At 41.4% G+C, this 20,088-nt stretch overlaps 1 protein-coding gene across 2 annotated transcripts in view; it reads right to left on the bottom strand.

Annotated features, from left to right (window-relative positions):
* Nucleotides 1-20,088, bottom strand: part of tbc1d22a (TBC1 domain family, member 22a) — a 196,301-nt gene that overhangs the window by 123,247 nt on the left and 52,966 nt on the right. Inside the window, exons 7-9 of one of the 2 annotated variants that reach the window (XM_033615048.2) lie at nt 18,689-18,817; nt 14,636-14,701; nt 8,039-8,153 (exon numbers count right to left, since the gene is read on the bottom strand). In XM_033615048.2, the coding sequence (XP_033470939.1) occupies nt 8,039-8,153; nt 14,636-14,701; nt 18,689-18,817 (310 nt within the window). Of the gene's footprint in view, nt 1-8,038; nt 8,154-14,635; nt 14,702-15,190; nt 15,254-18,688; nt 18,818-20,088 lie in introns of both variants that reach the window. The other variant, XM_033615049.2, reaches the window with a different exon arrangement.

The raw sequence follows: 20,088 nt of genomic DNA, 5'->3' as shown, positions 1-20,088 counted from the left end.
ATGTTTAATTATGGCTTTTTGTAGAGTGATGGCTGCTGCCTCTATACAGAGGTATGTGTGGATCTGGGGTCAGAGCCAGGAGTGGTGGGATCATGACGTAAATGGCTTCACTGAAACAGGTTTCATCCAATTTTCAGGTTGTCAAGGGCTCATTTAACTACATCTGTCAGCGCCGATTCTCCATCAGACTCTTGAGGCAAGACACACAGTGACATAAAAAGACGCATAAATGCTCATATGACTGTTAAGATAGAGACTGCATTGCAAAACTAGAATTACCACCTTACGCTTGTATGACTCCGCAAACCAATGAAGTTGCACACAAAACGGTTTAAATCCATGTCTGTGAAAACATGGATGCTTCACACACACAACAATTCAGTATGTGACCAAATGTCTCCCCTTCTGTTCCTGAGATATGATACTGAGTATTGGCCAGAAAACTGTTTTTGCAGAACGTTATGATGTCACAGTGAAGTTGACAGGTGGACATTTGTGCCAAATTTGAAGAAATCCCTCAAGATGTTCTTGAGATGTTACATTCACAAGAATGGGAGGATGGACGAATGGCTATTGCTGGCACAGAGGCATAAAAACCGACCTTTATCTGCTTTTGGACCACATATAAAGTGGGTAAAATCAGAATTGAGAAATTGGAAAGATCAGATTTCCAGTGACTTGTGCTGCTGGCAGTTACGAAAAAAACACATCTGAGTTGTAGATGAGCCAAAAATTTAGATGTGAACCACTTTAGCCTGCAGTCTATACGTAGCCAGAGAGACACTAACAAAGTGACAGATGTGAATATTGGAACAAACAACCAAATTAACATATGCAGGGGCAGCAGAGTGTTGGAGTGATCGACTCTATCGCTATCTGATTTTGAGGGGAAGCATATACAGCAGGGCTATTTAACTATAATGTTCAGGGGGCCATATTTTCAGAAAGCTACGGGTTCTGGGGCCGGACATTTTCCTGAGGTATTCTCATTGCACATTTATAATTGCAACAACACACAATCACATTTTCGAACTTTTATGTTGCTTCATTGCAATTTACATTTACTATTTACAATTTTATAACCTCAATTTACAACCTCTTTTCTCTGTGTAAACAGCCTGTAGTTCAGTCAAAAATGCAGATTTTTTTGTCACAACTGCTGGTCTTTGCCAAGTGATTCACGACTTCCCAGTTGCGCTGAGGAGCACAGAATTTATGCTTTATACAAGATCTGGTTTGTGCAAACAGTTTCAATAGTTGGCAAAATTTCAAATGAACGGAGAATACAGGGTTTTTGTTAAAATATCACTATTTTAAGCTTAAATTTGGTTCCTTTTTCTGACAGAAGTGTTCATCACACATTATAAATTCAAGAACATTCGGGGGGAAAAAAATCTGATGACAATTTCTCTTTTTACAGTTTCTGGCCAGAATAAATGGTGTAAATTTTCAACTTTTTTTGTAAAGAAAACATGCCTTACAAACCTGCAGGCAGGTTATGGGGTTCAGAATTAATTCAGCCAAGAGCACAGGAGAGGTCTGCTGGTTTGAAGGATTTATAATGTTCATTATTCACATTCTTTCTTCTTCTCTCTTTTAAATTTTATTCATTTGTAAACAGTCCAGATCAGCAGGCCGGAGTTGGCCCACGGGTCACCACTTGAATAGGATGCTATACAGACTATCAAGCAAAAAGACTTTGAGAATCAGTCAGTGAAAACTCTCTGAAGGAAACTAGACAGAGGCATAGAAAGAAGAAATGGAATTTTGACTGAAACCAACACAACAAAAGAACAGACAGAAAAGACTTGTTTGAGGGTAAATTAAGCAGCTGCAAACAGGTCAAAGTCTTAATCAGATTCCCAGTCAATGAACTGGCTCGCATCCTCAGATACTGGCTGTCACTCAAATTCACAAGGCTGCTCAGACACAAACACGAGCCAATCAACATTTTGGGGAAAGAAAACTTGGTGTGCATAAGTGTGAATAACAAGTACACTTAAGCTCCAGGCTTGCCTGCTTTGTAACTCCATTTAGCTCTGCAGGACATAAGCCTATATTAACCTTTTTTGCTGCAAGCTGATCTAAGCCACTTTCTCACCTACTGTGCTCCTCGTTTAGTTTTACAGCTTTGGGGGCTACTGATTAGGTCACTGTACCATAATATGAACCATCAAGGTGCACTTCCAACAACAGCGGATGTTGGGTCCATTAAACGGACATCTGCAGAGAGGACTTTGAGCGAGACATAAACGCACAGGCCCTTCCAGCCACAACAGGATAATGCAGATATATAAACACAAACATATGTACCTCTGCTATCACTGCTAAACTCCTGCTTTCATCTGTTTTGTTTTCATGTGCAGCAGGCGGTGAAAGAGCTATAAAAACACATTGAACGCTACCTTCTCAGCATTAAACTGTAGACAGACAAAGTTAATAACAAGCTGGTGAACATCGTTTGAGCAGCTAAAGAGATGGACAATTCCCTCAGGAGTTGGTGGAGACCAAACAAGAGCTAAACAGATAGTCAATATTGGACTTGAATTCGCCAGATGGCCGCACATACGTCTCCAAATGAATGCTGATGTTGCTCTCTGTTTGCTCAATGTGTAAATAAGCAACTGTGTGCCGACAAGTTCGCAATATCAGCTTGAGCGATTGATATGGAAATGAAACATCAGTGATGTGTTTACAGCTTGTCTGTATCTTATTTATGCTGCCCCAAAGTGGCCAAAAAATCTGTTACTGCGGATAATTATTAGCCTCAATGAGAAGATTTGTGATGTTATTTGAAGAACTTGTTAAGCTATGGTTAGAGTTTAATGGCATTAAGATATATTTGAGCATTCTTCGTGACAAATATTCCTCCTATTCCAAATAAAGACTAGAAGTAGAAGATTAGCCACAAAAAAAATCCCTGAATTATGAATTATTAAATAAATTTTCACTTGAAAGTCTATGCGTCTCAGGGCCTGGGGCTATGTTTCTGAAAAGGGCAGTGTTTTCACCACATAGGCTCACGTCTCTTGGGTTTGACAGATCAGTCTTTGACCTCATTCAGAGAAGAAAAAAGAAAAGTAAGACAGATAAAAAGTTCAGGTGCCTGACCTACAAACACATTCAAATGTTACTATTTTAATACCTGTTTGTGTAAAAAGTATTCAGGCAATGTGTCTACATCGCCTGTGGGGTTCGTAATCACTCTTAAAGAAATGAATTCTGACTTGAGAGAATTAACTTTCTGCTTTCACTTCATCTTTATGAGCTCACTTACAAAGGAGAGAGGGAAGGAGAGAGGAAGAGGGAGGGCAATGTGGTAGAAGAAAAGAAAAATAGATGGCAGGAGAAGAAGAGAGACAGCCAGGGAGAGCAAGAGAGCACGGCAGCATGAGAGAGTATATCTCACACTTCCTACCCCTCCACAAAGGAACAGAATTAGGCCTACCTCATGAAAGAGCCAAACCTCTCTCTGCACTGGCTCTCTCCCTGCGTCGGAAAACAAGAACACCTAACAACAACAACACGGCGCATCAACCCATCATGTAAGATGCCAGCCAGCCACGTTTGAAGGTTTGCTGGCTGTGTATGTTATTCGAGGCTCATCAGCGCATGGAGATGCAGGGGAACAAAGCGCAGGATGATGCCTTGAAGATCTGACAAGAGTCTGACTCGCCCACAGAGAAAGGCAAAGAGAGAGCAGAAACAAATGCGGAGAGGCAGGGATAAAGAAAGCAGAAGATGAGTGATAGAAAAGGCAGAGGAAACAAGATGCAGGAGAACATGATGATAAAGGAAGAGAGTAGGAAAAGTGAAGGACAAGAGGCTAAATGAAGAGAAAATAAGTCACTGCAGTTCTTTCAATCCACCTATCGCAGTCTAATACAACAGCCCTGCAATAAATCCAATCTTAATGAAGGCTGTGATGTTCATTTTGTGCTGAAACAGTTTTTTTTTAAAGGTGTTGATTCAACTTCACGGTCATTTTGCAAGCTGTACTGTAGTTTGTGGTGCTGTTGCATTGTGTTGCGTTATACTAAAAGAAGTGAACCAAAGTAAAAGAGCAATAAAAGCCGAGAAAGCGCTTTAAGACAAACACTCATTAGCCTGGAGTAAAGTGCTGTGTGCCAAATGCAGTACAGAGAAATGCAGGAGTCAGACAGTCCAGCCACTTTGCGTGCTTCCCCCCACTTAACTTGTGGATCCTAATTGTATATCTGTGACCACAGTTGGTCTGGAGTGTGCAAGGTAGTCCACAGAGCATTGCGGTTTCCATTTAGCAGCTCTATTTATAATGGCTTCAAGGAGAGCTGGATGGGCCAAAACAGAGCAGAAAGAAGGCAACAAACACGGCGTGTAAGTGGGATGTATAGAGGAGCCCTCATCACAGAGGAAGCATGCACACATCCAGGAGAGCTGTAATGGCTCTAACCACTTCAAAACTTGTCACGACAGCATGGGGTCAATTCCCTTTGCTTACTGTTTATACACTTTTTCTTAGATTATCACCAAAACTCATAGAAGAAGGAGTGTGCTGCAAAAATTGCTTCTTAAAACCACTGATTATTTTCTGTGTGCTGGAAAAACCCCACAAGAACAACTCCCAGGAGGTGATTGAAAACACTATTAGGCCATATTCTATGGGAAAAAACTTTGGCAATAAAGGAAATATCACTGGGGGTCTCTCATGAACTAGAGGTGGGCTATATATTGTTTATACTTGATGTTTTGTAGCTTGTTTCATGTGAGATGTATAAAATGACAATATAATGAACATCATGTATGAATTGTCATGTTACACCTAACACACTCCCCCGCCCATCCAGACCACTCTCTCGTGGGTGATAGTATGTGCGCAGGTGAGACCTCCATTTTTGTATGTGCAGGGCTACCACCACTATTAAGTCAAATTTTGTACCATGGAGCACCAGTGCGACTTGCAAATACTGTTAATATATTAACAGGAGAGCTGTTGGGTTGTTTCCCGCTCATAGTGAATGAATCCTCATGTTTAATGGTTTCATTTCAATGCTTTAACTCTTCCCTAACTGCTTACACCTAACAGCTACCTATTGATTGGATGCTTCTCTGCAAATACCCACTTGCGGCCTTAGATGAGCCGAGTGCTTCAGAATAAAAGCACCAGTGGTTCCACTTTATTTCATTATAACAATACGTGTAGACTGGTAGAAAAAGATTTCCACACACTTACATCTGTGCAGTGTTATTGTTATTGTTATTGTTGAGCTGTTGAGCTATAAGACCTTCATGAGGCCTTCAGGTCTAATAGACCAAAAGCTCAACAATAAAGTGAGTAAAGTAAGTGTCTGGGAATCTTTTTCTACCAGTCTGGACTTGTTGATATTTCCAGCACCTTGCCAAGGCCAAGCTGAAGGTGGTGGCGCAGTGGTAGTTCTGCATCACTGATAAATCGATATTATTTATAGACCATATTTCCCAGCCCTATCATAAACATCCTGAAAAAACTACCCAAAGAAGGATTTCCTGGAACAAAGAACATCACAGCCGACTAAAGTTAGTTATGCACCCCCAGTCATACTGTGGGTGTGACACCATGCATACAAACAGTGTCTTCCACAAAGAGAGTGGAGGGCTATACCTCGTTTTGTACAGACTTACCAGTCAACATGATCTCACAAGCAAAAGGACATATCTGAGAGTATGACAGGTGAAATGAGAATATATGGGCTTTACCAATTTGGGAGGCTTCAACGCACACTATCATTTTCTGGCACTAGGGGTCTTTCAATCAAAACAATCTTGGTATCTTCGCTGTTTAACAACCACCATTGTTGTTTTATCTTTAGGTTAGGTTTCCTTCAGTATTCATTGTTGGGCAAAGTTTTACTGGGAGACGAATTGTCCACAGAGGTCTTTTCCTCCTCCAAACGGACATGATAACTAATAGAAGTAAAAACTGCTAAATAAAAAAATGTCCACGTCAAAAGTCAGCCAAAGTGTTGCTAGCGTTAATTTAATATGCCTCTCTGACAACTTAAGATCCAGGGGCTGTATTCACAACCTCTCTGAGAATACTCTCAGAGAGCACCAAACTTTGCCGCAAGGTTTTTAGTAAGGAGTCCTGGCTTAGGAGTAATTTAGGAAAGTTCTCAGAGCAACTCTGAGAGAGGAGGGGACAAAAACTTTTACCTCAGTGAGGAGGTGTGGTCGACCCTGTTGCTAGATATGATGCATTCTTTTAATAGATGTGATTGGTTGTCACAGACATGCCCCTTTTGTGAGCCTGCAAGGTGTGGACACCCAGTGGAAATGATATGAACTGCTGATTGTGAAAGTGTTGTCATTGTTAGTGTGATCACTCTGCTGATGGAAGGTTGAGACAGACCTAGTCTGAGTGGGCGGAAGTTCGCTGCATAGATCAGCCTCTCATTGGGCGGAACGAGCCACCCGCTGAAGTCCCGCCCTACCACCTCCGGTTGTGTAGCAGTTTTCAACCGTTTTCAACACGTCCTTTACTAACTTTTGCGGTGTTTGATCTTGCTGGGATGTAGCCATTTTTCTGCCATGGTTCGCGTCCTATAGGCGATATTTTTGCAAGCGCACCTTGCTGTGGCACCGCCCAGAACAATTGTGATTGGTTGAAAGAAATACAAGCAGCTGGAGCGCTTTTTTCTCCAATCTTAAAGTGAGACTCAGCCCAGCCAGACCTTTCTTTTCTTGAGAAAGGTCTGGTGAGTGAGACTAAGACAGACCAGTCATCACTGCTGCACTGTTGCATTTTTCCAGGGTTTTTTTTTTTTTTTGAGTTGCAATTATTTTATTACTGGCATTATAACATTATAGCGTTAGGTGGGAAATATGTGCGTATCCCTAATGAGATCAACTACAAAAGTTTCCGCCATTTAGCTTTTTGAAGGTCTAAGATGCTTTGTGAATAACTTTTATTTTTACACAAGGACCTAGTCTTAACTTTAAGGGGAAATTCCAGGAAAACATCACAATTCTAAGAATTTTCTTCAAGAATTTCATCACCGGGAGCAACTCTTGGTACTAGGAAGCTTTAAGAATATGGCCCCAGATGTCCAATGTCTCAAACTTTTAACTGATTAAAGGACATACTGTAGTTAAAAATGACCAAGATCGAAAAGTGACAGTGATGTGAAAGGAAACAGGAAGAAAGTAGTTGGCAAACAATGTTTTTAATGTCCAGCCATCCAGCTGACGATTCACGCTTATGAAAAAAACTGATACAAAAACAGAGGAAATTGGTTTTAAAAAGCAAGGGTTATATATTGTATGTGCCAGGTTCAGATCCAGCCACTTGCCTTCATTAAATTCATCATATTATAACCTTTCTTTGCCACCTATCTAAAAACAAAGTGTAAAAGAAGAAATGGTTCATACCAAGGTAAAAACTATTGAATTTAAATCATATTAAATTCAACCATAAAAGGCTGATTTTTCCGCAGTCTGTGCGCTTTGTATCTAACAGAGTATGTTTCTACTGTCAAAAGAATGAAGCATGAAATTAAAATAGATGTGGCACAACATAAATGCGCACAGCAGGAGAGCTCTGGAAAGAAGAGGGTGGTGTGAACAGAAACACGCCTACAGGTCATGCTCTCTGGCAGATACATGCACGTCTTAACCAGAACACTTTGATAGATAGAACTCACAAGCACATGTAAACACAACTGAGACTTGAGTGTCTAAATGAAAGAAGAGCAGATGGATGAAAGAAGAGAGGGGAGGAAGGAGGGCACAGAGCTGTAGGAGGAGTTCATCGGCCAAAAAATTGTGAAAAGAGAGACTGTCTCGAGGGTCTCGGGGCTGATTCCCTGCGACCTGTGGTGATGAACCGCCGACTGAACCCTGAGTCTTACCGGCTACAAAAAGGTACCACTGTGCACTGTGGAGAACAGCACTGGCAGTAGACAGGCAGCAAAAAGAGATGACTGATCCTCACATCAAATAGCATATCACACAAAAGATTAGGGAGTTTTTTTAAGGGAAGGGGAGAAGGAGAAAGAGAAAGAGAGGGAGAGATGGCACTTACCAATGTACTCAAAGACGTAGACGACAAAGAACGGTGTGACCAGGTCATTGATGCCTTGCACGTAGCCGCTGGCTGGATGGCGGATGGCCCAGATAAAAAGGATCCGCTCAAAAATCTTACACACAAACATACACACAAAGACACAGTGTCAAAACAGTGGACAAGATGCATTTACATTCAACAAGGTAGTCAATTTACAATGATATGAAACAGAAAAGCAATAAACCCCTGTGTCTGACGAGCTAAAACCATCAAATATTACGTAAATAACACTTTAACTTTAATTAACCCTCCATCAATTTGTCAAAATGTCTCTTAATGAACTGAACAATTAATTGATTGATCATTTTCCTCACAAATGATACTTTCATAATGAAGTATGACACCTTAAATAGTTATACTCTGACAGCAGATTATGCCTGCCAAACAGTAGGCGAGTTAGAGTGACAAGTTTTAATCACACAAGTGTAGATTTTAAAAAGTGAGTGAGGTGTGTGAAGGCAGGAGCAGAAATCAGAACAATCTGAGGCATGCCAAGCTGGTGAGCAGGAAAGCAGCTGAATGGGCACAACCTTGCTGGCTGCGGGAGGCTGGCAGGAACACTACAGATGATAAGTTGATACTAATTTGGTTTTAACTGTGACTTTACGAGAGCCATCATCACAAATTAGCCGATCACAGAGTTCAGGGGGAAAGTTCATCTTTGTTGGTGGATGTGTTACAGGACCAACATTAAAGATGCGCTGTGGAGTTTTGGACAACTGGTGTCTTTACAAGTGGATCCCTGTTTTGTTTAGCTATTCCACTGACTGACAGCTGATGGCGGCAAAGTAGCGAAGCGGTGCTCCAAAAAGATGAGACTGCAAGCTAGGAAATACTGCTACATTCCATTTACCTTGGAAATTGAAGCTGGAAATGACATCACTCGAGTTGACCGTGTTCCAGTACAACAAGGTAGAAAACCAAGATTTTGTTAGCAATACCAGTTGGTAACAATGCATTTTGCTGTATTTTGTGCGAACAAACACTGTAGCTAGCATGTCCATCGATAGAAGTTGGGAAGGAATGAGTGTAAAACTGTTTTATGAGACGCAAATAAGACAGAAGTGCTAATAAAAAGTATATAACAACAGCCGTCACTGCTGTTGATGCGCGGAGCAGCCATCTTGGATTTTGAATTTTGGGGCTGGTGAGATTCCTCCAACTTTCACAGTCAGATATCCGGCCTTAGGGGACATTCCAGTTAAAAGTCACGACTAGGAACTCCAAAATGACCCTTCCCCAAGCCCCGCCCCTTTGCAATAGTTTCCCTGCTTCCCATCACTGCTCCCTGTCAAGCAGGGTCGATTTTTATTAATAGTTATAATCATTAAAAAGCAAAAGCAGCCTGTGTATACATTCAGTAGGCTATATCTTCAGTAGCTAGCTAGCTAACCCTACACTTAACAGGGTCTGATTTTGGTTTTGGAACAGGGAAGAAACGTATATCTTTTTCCAACCTCTCCAGGTAACGAGTATCATTAATACACGACGTGCCCCAGGCACAACATTTAGCTCCAAATCCACAAAACCAGCCTGAAAATGAAGGAAATCTGAAACGAATGCATTAGAGTCAGGACCCTGGTCTGAGGCGGCCAAAAGCTACACTATGATTGGTCAGCCTGCATCCAGGGGCAGGACTTCGCAGAGGGTCAATTCCGACTTCCCAGTGCAAATGGAACGGGCCATATGGATCAAACAATGCAGGATTCAACTTTGTTCTAATTTTAGCCGACTCTGCAAATGTTTAATGAGGAAGAAAATGAATTTAAAATGTTTGTTAGAGTTAAAGGATACACACAAAGTGTTACCGTGAGAAACACTGAATGTGCGCTTAACTCCACAGGGCACCTTTAATAGCATGTGTATAATTACAGCTCGAGACCTTCAGACTTGTTAATGCTGACTTTCAATTAGCAAATATTTTAAAATTATATTACTGGAGTTACATATCACATAATTGCAGGGAAGATTTTAGATTAAACCCTTGGGTAATATTGTGATATTAAAATTCAGTTTGTTTGTTTCCATGTATTGTTTGTTGTTTCCATTAAAACCCCTTTGGAAATAAGTGTTCATGTCATTGTACTTTTAAATTCCTAATAAAGACATAATCAAGTTGAATGTTTAATGTGTTTATAAACGGATATTATGATATGAGATTATATCTTCTTAGTCTTAATGTTCTGATATTTAATTTTCTCCATATTGTCCAACCCAAGTGTGACGCATGTGTAATTTTGTGTGTATGCAATTCACTGTTTAATCCACCACAATATTCCCCCTTGTAGTTAAATGACATGAAACAGGTGAGCGCAGACCAAATTTGAGACCATTTCTTTGCCTCTCTCTTTCAGCATCACATTCTTCACTTTCTCAGCTGCATTTTTTGTGTATAAAAAGAAGAGAAAAAAAAACACTTCTAACTTTGTTCTCTGCTTTGGTGTTGGTCTCCTCCCTCCTCTCTTCTTTTTCCCCTCACATTGTCTCCTTCTCTTGCTCTTCCCCTCTGACTCTGTCTCCTCCTCCTCCTCCCTCTCTGTCCCTCAATTCTCAATATATTTTTTTTTGCAAGGCAAACACTTCCATCTTCGTTATGGGTGGCTGTTTAATGCTGTCAGCCGCACTGAATTAGAGGAGGCTTGATGTTCAGCTTGTTTTTCTAGTGCTCAAATGGATTTCCCCCCAAAAAATACACACACACACACACACACACACTCTCCCACACCTTGCTGTACCACACCCATCAAGCACTTTCTTAGTTTTGGGGGATATGTCATGTTTCTGTCACTTCCTAAATAACCTCATAGCTCATTGTTTTATGGAGAAAAACATGGCGATGTTGTTTTCTTCCGAAGGTGTGCGTTCTCATTTTTATTTAAAGTAATTCAATCAATGTTAAGATAGAGGGACTGGTAAGATGCAACTCTCTGGCGCCCAAATCCCCTTTACCTGCCTCCACACCTCACACCTCCTCGTTCCTTATCAAAGCCCCATCTATCAAACAGGGAGAGGTGCTGCTGCTTGCAGGGGGAATGTGTAATGGGACTTTCTTTTTGTGCAACCTCAAAAGCTGACATGCATATTTCACATTGGCACCTACACACCGAACCACTCCGAGTGAACCTCTGCACATACACACCACCCCACCCGCACCCAGTTTACTATGGGCAAATAATGTTTGCATGTGAGAGACGGAAAACAAATACGCAGCAGAAATACATGCTTCAAACGAGTAAACAAACAACACTTTCTACAGGTTTAAACAGAGTTCACTCAGTCCTCACCAGACAGCAAAGTACATTCCTGCAAATTATGTTAATCTCACTTTAATTTCATATTCCTCTCATAATGCAGTGCATCTCTAGGACAGGAAATCTGCCTCCCTGTGTCTCCTGTGTCATAACACTATGGCTTCATCAAATTAGTTCCAGGCCCCAAGGAGCCTGATAAGGGTAATCTCAAGAGGTAGAGAGGAAATTGACACAACAAAATGGCGCTGAATCAAAGAACTCTTCACTGACATCTGACACATAAAGTGAACAAAGTTAAGTACGGGTTAAAAGATGATCCGACTGCCAAAAAATGAAGGGCTCAACTGTTCAACTATCTGATGGATTCATTATCAAACCACTAAGGGTGATACGATACCAAAACTTCACTATATATATATAATCACAATAAAAAGTTCAAGATATGATGTAAATATTCCACATTCTCTCCTTTGGTCTCAGCCTGTCTCGTGAGTCTCGCTTCTTGATCAAGCAGCAGCCTCTGGGGCTGAAAAATGAAGCCAACAAGAAAGTTCCAAAAACTGCAGTTCCTCTAATGGCCACTTGAGGCTGGCTCCAGAAGCGAGTCAATCCCCATACACCCCATGTTATAATGCCCACCTTCATAGCCAAAATAAACATATTTACAGCCTTGGTCTCTATTGCTAATTTCTCCCTCCATGGCAACTGTAGGGGGTGAATTTTTATGTGTCTCACTTGTTTACATTTTATTTAGGCTTAAAGTTATGCATAATTCATGGTGGGCTGCTTTCAGGCTGACAGGCTGTCTGCTGGTAGTGTCTTCAGCTTCTATTTCAGATCCACAGAGCCAGCTTCTAACCCAAAAATGAATACTTCTGGCTCCAAAAAACAAGATGGCAAGTGCCAAAATGGCACCCTCGAGAGTCCACAAACCAATAGGTGACATCACAGTAGCTACGTCCATTATTTGCACGGTCTATGTTCCTGACTAGTATCATAGCACCCTCTGCTGTTCAAACAAAAGCAATACAAACAGGGCTTGACGTTAAGCTTTTTCAATAAAACCGACAGGGAGTCAGACAATTATTGTTATTTGTTAGCGTAATAAACAACAGCCCACATTGAAACTGTGTTAGCTTCTGGGAACAAAAATGTACGCATCTCACACGGAACGTTCCAGAGGAAGAAGTTCTATAGTGTCAAGACTTTTCTCATTAGTCCTGTTTAACCCTTGGTGGTGAGACAGACATCGCATTTATTTTTCACTGGCCCAATCAGACAACTACATGAGGGATTACACTTCCCCAAACACAGAATTAACTAGTCCAGGGAAAGCATTAACCTTGAGCTTTGATAACTTTCAACAAGATGAGAAAGCAGAACACAGCTATATTGACAAAATAACCATGTCATATCGTGGTAGATTTTGTCAAAGTTGCATAACAGTATTGACATGTTTTTTATTGCAATATCACCAAATTTGATACATTGTTATGTCGCTAACAACCACATCAAACTGCTACTGATGCACTCATCCATTAGCAGATATGCATTGAAAACACATCAGTGAAATGCTTGAAATGAAAAAGATTTCTTAATACGGCAGACACTGATAAATCCTAGTCTTTCAGCCTCTAATCACAATTTGGAGACAGAATGTTTTCTTTTCACATTGGGAACTTGTAATTGCTGATTATCAATATCTCGTGAAGACTGCATTGTTCTCCAGAACTAGAAAAACTCAAACACTTAGATACCACTTAGGAAATCACTGCAGAATTGCTTCAATATCCCTCTCTCCCCGAAATGGAACAGACTGTTGACTGCTTTCCATCTCGACTAAATCTCTCCAAGCCCCACAGGGGGGTGTGGGGGGGGCGCCGAGACAAACAAGTGAATGAAATGAAGCAGAGGTGATTTTCAGGTGGCGCCGCAGCAAGCATAACCATATAAAAAAAGGGGGCCTTTGGAGTCAGTTGCATACCAAAATATATGAGGTGCACGCCGCTTGAATATATTGGTGGCTTTTTGTTTTGCACTCAAAGAGGGGAGAGTTGGTGTGTGGGGATGAGAGAGAGAGGAAGATATGTAGTGGGAGAGGGGTAAAAGGAGGTCAGGGGAGAAATACAGAGGAAATGTACAGTAGTAATACAACCTATACATCTCCCTTGTCTGATCATTTCTCCCTCCTTAACCTCCTGGTTACAGGCTTGAGTTTTATTCCTGTACGACACAGGGGTAATGGAAGGTGGCCTGTGTTTGTTTATACAAATTAGTGTGCTTGTACACAAGTCTGTGCACTGACACACACAAATATATCTCCTCCACATGCATACATTATTGTGCATTCTTTTAGGTGTGTATACAGCCTGTGTGTGGCTGCTCACATCTATGTGTAGGTGTATACACAGAGCAGCCCAGAGCCACCTCATTAGCCTGCACCTCATTATGGGATTTTTCTATCTCGCTTCTCAGGCCAGTGGTTCTATGTATGACAGGACCTCCCAGAAGCACTGTAATAATAAGATAAACTTAACCTCGTATAAATGACAGGAATCAAGTTAGTTTCCGTGTTAAGTTGTGTTGGGAAGCTGCGCTGATAGTCCCTCAGGCCGGCCGAGCCAACTTCTTACACAACGTAAGAAACTAAAGTGACTTGCGCCACATTTGCATTTTAAGTATTTAAGTAACACTGTTACACAAAGCAGCTTACACTGATTTAATAGTTAAGGATTCCAGCAATGTGTGCCTCCTCGTATGTTTTCCTAATACGCCCAAACTACAGCTGATAGTTATTGTTTTATCAGGCATAATGCTTAAGAGGGGTTTAAGATAATTAGTTCTTATATCCCCTAAAACACCCAAGAAATGCTTTGTTCAGTAGCACCGACAAAGCAGAACAAAGACATACCAGAGTATTATCCATGCAGTGTTTGTGTGTATCTGATCGCATGCATTAATGCTGGTTTTATATAATTCTGCTGCATGTAATCTTGTGATTATGTATGTGTGCACCCATGCCAGACCATGCAGTGTCCTGAAGCGTGGGTTTTCCCGTTTCAAACTCCAAGGCATACACATTTATGTTAATTCTGAATTTTGTGCACTCACTGTTCTGAATCACTTTATGCAATTTAATCCACAATGGTGTCTCATTCATTTATAACTGTCACTCTTCACTCTTGCCCCCTAATATCAGTGCTACTGATGATGTTACCTCCCGTATCTGCCCAAAAGCAGAGGGGAAAACCCGGCTAGGTGAGGTGGTGTGTGTGCAGCAGGGGTTGAGGGGTTGGGGGCTCACCTCTTGGACAGAAGCTTGTTGAAAGAGAGGAATAAGAGGATTAGTTCTCGGTATGTCAATGTGAATCTGCAGAGAGAGAAAGAGAGAAAAAAAAAGACAAACACTGAAGCAACGGGCAGGTTAGCACAGATTCGGGGCATCACAGAGAGTGACAGAGACAGAGAGCAACAGTTAGTGGATTGGTATCCTTGATTGAAGGCAGACAGGGGTTTCGGTGGTCTGAAATGGATAGCAGTGGTGGTCATAAATGCAAATGTGTATATGATGAGATGTCTCTGTGGTACTGTGTGCTTGGAAGTACATTTGTGTGTGTTTTTAGTGTGTGTTGGACCACGTTTACACCATTTCAGAGCGTCTGCCCCGCAGACGAACGACACGACAGGCAGACAGATTCATCAGAAGGGAGCCAGACGGATGCAGGACAGCGGCTGGAGCCAAGCCAGCTGAAACAGTCCAGACCGGACGGGCGGGCCGTTTGTGAGAGTGTGTGGCTTGTTGCTGACAGGACTGGGGATTGAGCTGTATTCACAGTCCTGTCCGCTCTGTCCGCCTTACCTCTGTCACCTTTGGCTGCAGCACCAAAGACTCAGGACTCATCCTAGGAATGTCTATGTGGATCTGACAGCAACATGGGAGACAAAGTTGTTAGACATACACACACACACACACACTTATGCTCATGAGTACCAATGTAGAAGTCCCCCTCCTGCACTTGTCAACCTGGGTCATATTCAAGTGGTTGTGGCCATTCAGACTGAAGTCAGTCAGCTACAATACAAAATAATAAGAGGGCTATTTTCTGTGTTTACCTTTGGACAGACTTGCACTGGAATTACACTTTCCTGGACTGGCTTTCCACTCACTGGGATAACTCTGTAAGCACTCGGAAAAATAAATTGCCGATATATCCGTCCAATTGCCAGTCGTCTTTTTTGCGGGGCATTTAATGATAATTTAATGGCCTGCCTCTGAAGACAAGTGAGAGCTGCATCCAGCAGAGAGACAGACGGGGGGAAAACAGTGTGTAGATCAAACATATTTTCACATCTAAGGGGGGATTTATACTTGTGCGGTGGTGTGTCTGTGTCACTCTGTAGTTACACCTCCAAAACACCAGTCAGTGGTGCAGGTTTCTGTGAAGCGCTGTAAAGTTTAGTACATTCAAAACACACCCAAAACACACTTTAAATATGGCTTAATAGAGACAATTTCAAGCACAAGTGCACAAATTGGCATCATTATAACTCGCAGCATTCACAGACAAAACATTTGTCTTTATCTGGACACATTTTCCCCACAAATACTACATGCTAACGTTATTAGCACAAGCCTATGGCATTTTACATTGTATAAATTAGGCTAGCGGCTAGTAGACTCTTCCTCTACTCATATGAAGCCAGGGACAACAGCAACATTTCACAAAGGTAACGTTACAAAATTTGGCTCCATTGCAACTCACAAGGTTCAGTGACAAAACAACTGTCTTATACTAACTCTGTGAAATAAGGTTTATTTTGACCAAACCAGAGTTGGTGTTTTTTTTTAGAACAGTGGAAAGATAAACCAAGAAGGTTCTGATGTTTTCATTTTGTTTCTGTCTAGAGTTTTAAAATAAGCTGACAAGGCAATAAAGCCACGCTTAGTTTGTTTAAGGAGAGAAACTTGGATTCAGAAGGTGAACAATTGTATTTTTCAGTTTAATAAGACAAATATGTGCAGTAATATTTTTTTTTTGACATTTTGTGAGTTAATTCTGTATTTTTGTTCATCTATTAGACTTAAAAAGCTAAGTCAGGGGTGTGTGCACACACTTGCCAGAATATATCGGCAGTTGTTGTTGGACTGATGGTGGCCAGTTGGAAAATTCAACATTTCACCACATCACAATCAACAACCCTCTATGCAACTATCAGGAGCATTTAGCCCAGTGTTGAAATTTGCTGGCCTTTATGTTTCCAGCTACCCATTTTCAGACTTTAGGTAGCCACTGCCAGGTCTCAAGATCACGCAAGCTGACAGTAATAACTCTGCAAAGTACAAAAAGGTGGGGCTACAAGGTAAATGAGTGACTCTTTAAAAGAGTCAAACAAAGCAAGACTTAAACATGAGCAATTTTAGGCTTATATTCGACAGGTGACAAAGCAAAGGATTTAGCACAAGAACGTGATAAGCCCATAATATAACAAGGCTCTGCTACTGTGAGTGTGTTCAAGGAACTATTTTTCCCCCTAGTAGTAAAAGAGATTGTTTATTTTTCCTTGGCTTCAAAATGCCATAATGACCTTTCAGCATGTTGTAATTCAAGTGGACTAAGACAACACTAGACTTCTGCACCTCCTCTTGGTTCATGACAGGAGATTCAGGCCAATCACAGATCATTTCAGAGAGAGGGCGTTCCTGTATGTATGGCTGTATTACAAGCCATGTTCAAGTTCACGTCCCTTTAGATGGTGAAAGAATGATTTAATGATGACGAATCCTGCAGAGAAAGTGGCTGGTAGCTAAAGCTTGGAATCACAGTGTGTCATGTCAAAGGGCTTTATAGGCCCACCGCCCACAGGTTTGCAAATGAAACAGGATGGTAATTCTCTCAGAACTGCTGCTGTATAACGGCATCAGGATCACAGTTATGATTGGGATGACTGACATGACTGACTACTGCTCGTACAGGTTACTGTATGAACTGTGTGTGTATGTCTGTGCTCATCTAGGTGGGAGGGGCTTAGGACAGAGAGCTGAGAGCTGCAGGTAGAGGCTGTATTTCAAATTCTGGCTTTTAGTTTTGCCTTTCCCAGAAAACTGCCTACCGCAGCGATACCAGTGCAACTAAATCAGTTGTTTCAAACACATAACTTCAGTGTAAATCTTCTGATAGCCTAAAAAAAGAGCAAAGCCTGATTTTTTTCCTCAATACTTTCTCTTGGGATGGAACAAAACCACAGCAGTACTTCAAAAGGCTTGCAGTGCAAGCTGGGACTTCTACAATGGCTGCATCCATATGCACATGTATAAACATACACACAAGCTGTTTGGGCAACAACATAAACAGCTATATAAAAGAGACAGATGGACAGACACAAGAAGAGACACTAACTATGGAGACAGATGGAGAGATTTACACCGGCTGATGGACCATCCCATATGAGCAAAGACACAGACAAACATAAGACATGTAGGTACATGTAATGCATGCAAACACATTCGCAGCCACCTAAACACAATGTACACATACAAACATACTTTCATGTGCAAAAAAAAAAAATCACTTAAAATCAGCGCTCAGTCCGTCAACACAAACAGTGTTGGAACAAGCCGAATTTGGCAGAAAACGAGGCATCAAGACACGATCCAAACAGTCATCAAAACAAAGTATGCCAGCTTTCTGGCACACTGCGGAGGAGATCAATGGGAAATTGGACGGAATATGAGAAATGTGTGTTTTTGCTATTGACAGCCCACTTTTATGTTTCCTATCGACTTGAAATGAATGGGAAGTAGTCGAGCGTTAAAATGAAAGAGTATGTGTGGGGAGAGAGACAGACAGATAGACGGACAAAGACAGAGAGAGTAAAAGTAGATATTATTTTCAAAGCCAAGGAAAAGTGTTCATTTACACAGCTCTCTGAAGCTCGGGGCCAGTTGTCTCCACTCTGTGAACAGACCACTCTCCCTCCATGTCAACAGACAGACAGACAGACACGAAGACAGACACACAGACATCAGTCTGTACATGAGTGCATGGGGGAGAAAGAGGAAAGGATAGAGGAAAGCATGGCACTGGTTCCAGTAATCCTGTCTGTGGGGCCAAATCCTGTCAAAACACACACTTTCTCTCACACACAGTCACATACAGAAACAACCACATGTCCTGGGTTGGTGCTGTTGGAATACATTAGTTGTTCTTGTAACTGAAAATGGAACCTTTTGTCGTCCGTCGTTCATTCTGTCCTTCAAGCTCAGGGATACAGACAGGTGTTAAAAAAGTCACATGTAAAAGAAATGATTAAACACACAGCAAGTAAACAGGATCTGTGAATGTGTGTGTGCATATACCTGTCTGTACGTGTCCTGATGGTGTTCATCGTTGCGGGAGTCATAGTATTGCTGGATGAAGCCGAAATATTCTTGTCTCTTTCTCTGTAGGACGCTTTCTCTCCTCTCTGCATTAGCTGGTAGGTAACCCTGAGAGAAGGTGAGATGAGGACAGAGGAAGATAGAGTTAATAGTGGATACAGTTGTTCCTGAGCTATAATTCACACTCAGGAGCTCAGGCTGATGGAAAAAATAATGATTAAACAAGAAAAAAATGTTCTTCTTGCACTTCAGTTTTGTAAGGGATTAAAAGAAACAAGATAGGATATGTTAATAGGAGAGCTTTAGAGGTGCCAGCAGGTGGATTTTGTTACATTTGGACAGAGCAAGGCAAGCTGTTTCCCCTGCTTCCAGTCTTTAAGCTAAGCTAACCATCTCCTAAAAAGCTGTTTAAAGAAGTATTTAACTGCTGGAAAATGGTCTTTTCATTACGCTGGGCTGTTGATGCAGTAGAAAGATGCAAATACTTGAAATTGGTGCTACATGACCAGAGGAAACAGAGAAAAATGACTGTGGAGAGAAAGGAGAAGGAGAAAACCTACAACTACCACAATGCACTGCAATGCACTGGACCAATAAACACTCCCACTAGTGGGTGATCTAATGAAAGTTGCTCTTCCAAGCAACAATATGGCAGCTGGCTGGTAACTATCGATCTCATACTACAGTTAAACAGTGCACTAAAATATGTTTCTTAAAAATCATTTGAGGCGAGAAACAGGTAACACAGTAAGATCAGCACTGCTTAGTTTTACTGTTTGACCTCAAAGTCTTCAGCCTCCATTATCATAATAAAGGAAAAGTATGGCGCTCACTTCCTGTCCACAAACTCTCACATTACAACCAAACAGTGCACTTAAATATGCTTCTGAAGACATTTTAGATGAGAAACAGGCAATACAATCACAGCATCTTGGTCTATATTTGATCAGATCTGTGTAGTTTTACTGTTTGATCTGAGTTTGAAAGAAAGAGAAAGGGGACGGTCTTTCTCTCGATCCACTTCTATAGTCCTTGTGTCCACAGTGGTGGGCTTACAAAAATGAGGAAGTATAACCTCAACAGCCCAAGAGCCAGCGAAAATCCACCAGATAACGCAGTGGATTTGAACGCAGTGAGGGGCAGGGAGATCTGGGCACTGGTAAGATCGAGCTAAATTTACCACAGTTCATTCACACATACTGCCCACATTGTTATGATACAAAGTTGGTTGAAATTTGGTAAAGTATCTCTAACTGGCAGAAATAGAGTGGTACTAATCATCTTTAACAACTCCCAAAAACAAAGTAAATACGCACATCTTGCAAACTGTCAAATTATTCCTCATGTCAAAGGTCCTGAAATCTGACAACACCACTTTA

Source organism: Epinephelus lanceolatus, chromosome 23 (assembly GCF_041903045.1).
Source record: "Epinephelus lanceolatus isolate andai-2023 chromosome 23, ASM4190304v1, whole genome shotgun sequence".
In the NCBI taxonomy this organism is placed as follows: domain Eukaryota; kingdom Metazoa; phylum Chordata; class Actinopteri; order Perciformes; family Serranidae; genus Epinephelus; species Epinephelus lanceolatus.
Note: the sequence above shows the minus strand (reverse complement) of the source record. Positions and strands in the feature narration are given on the sequence as shown.